At 45.9% G+C, this 1,097-nt stretch overlaps 1 protein-coding gene across 1 annotated transcript in view; it reads right to left on the bottom strand.

Annotated features, from left to right (window-relative positions):
* pde6hb (phosphodiesterase 6H, cGMP-specific, cone, gamma, paralog b) overlaps positions 1–403 on the bottom strand; it is a gene marked incomplete at both ends in the record, with an annotated part of 613 nt that extends 210 nt beyond the window's left edge. Inside the window, one exon of the mRNA XM_080524228.1 lies at positions 258–403. Coding sequence (XP_080380354.1) covers positions 258–403 — 146 coding nt within the window. The remainder of the gene's footprint in view (positions 1–257) is intronic.
* Positions 404–1,097: the final 694 nt, after the last annotated feature.

Below are 1,097 nucleotides of genomic sequence, written 5' to 3'. Positions count from 1 at the left end.
GTGGGTGTACTGTATGCTGGTATACATGGGTAATACAGTAGCGTTATTACATGTATGTGTGTTTTGTATAGTTTCTGCATTTGTGTTTGTATCAGAGTGTGAAATTGTGTTTGTGTGTGTCTGAGAGAGAGAAAATGTATGTGTGTGTGTGTGTGTGTGTGTGTGAGAGAGAGAGAGAGAGAGAGAGAGAGAGAGAGAGAGAGAGAGAGAGAGAGAGAGAGAGAGAGAGAGAGAGAGAGAGAGAGAGAGAGTCTCACCCTTTCTGGCCAGGCTTTGGGGCCTTGCTCTTGAAGGTACGTGTCTGCCTCTGCTTGAACTTGGGCGGTCCCTTCTTGGGCGTGGTGGGCCCGGCGATGCCCCCACCAGTGGCCAGGGCACTTCCTGCAGGGGGTGCTGTGTTCATTTCTGCTGAGGTCCGATAGGGAGACAGAGAGAGAGAGAGAGAGAGAGAGAGAGAGAGAGAGAGAGAGAGAGAGAGAGAGAGAGAGAGAGAGAGAGAGAGAGAGAGAGAGAGAGAGAGAGAGAGAGAGAGAGAGAGAGAGAGAGAGAGAGAGAGAGAGAGAGAGAGAGAGAGAGAGAGAGAGAGAGAGAGAGAGAGAGAGAGAGAGAGAGAGAGAAGAATAACTGTTAGAGCTGTGTAGCATAGGCAACTGGAGGTCTGTCTGATAGGCCAACAGAAAGTCTTGAAGGGAGAGTAAAGTTCTAATGCTATTATTCCCTCTCTCCCTCTCTCCCTCTTTCCTCCTCTCTACTGCCCTCTGTCTGTTAATCCCTCACCCTGGCTCCCTCCCACCTCCTCTGTGTTAATCAGTGTAGATTAGGATAGATTTGGCTAAACAGTTGGATTATCTCAGATTCCATTTTAATCCCAATATGATTAATTGCCCTTCTTAAAAGCCCAGGGATGTCCTTAGAGTCACAAGCCATATGTATGACAGCCAAACAACATTAACCCTTACATTGGTTCCCACCTCCAAGTTTCTTCAACTGTTTTGGTATTTCCTTTTATCTTTTTCCAAACCATTCAGTGTCCATTCTCAACATAGATTTTGTGGTTGTGAATAATCTGATATTTTATTTCTTCTAAATATGACTTC

The sequence above is a fragment of the Nansenia antarctica genome (genome assembly GCF_963989245.1).
Source record: "Nansenia antarctica genome assembly, chromosome: 2".
NCBI classification, from domain to species: domain Eukaryota; kingdom Metazoa; phylum Chordata; class Actinopteri; order Argentiniformes; family Microstomatidae; genus Nansenia; species Nansenia antarctica.
This window is presented reverse-complemented; position numbering and strand designations above follow the sequence as displayed.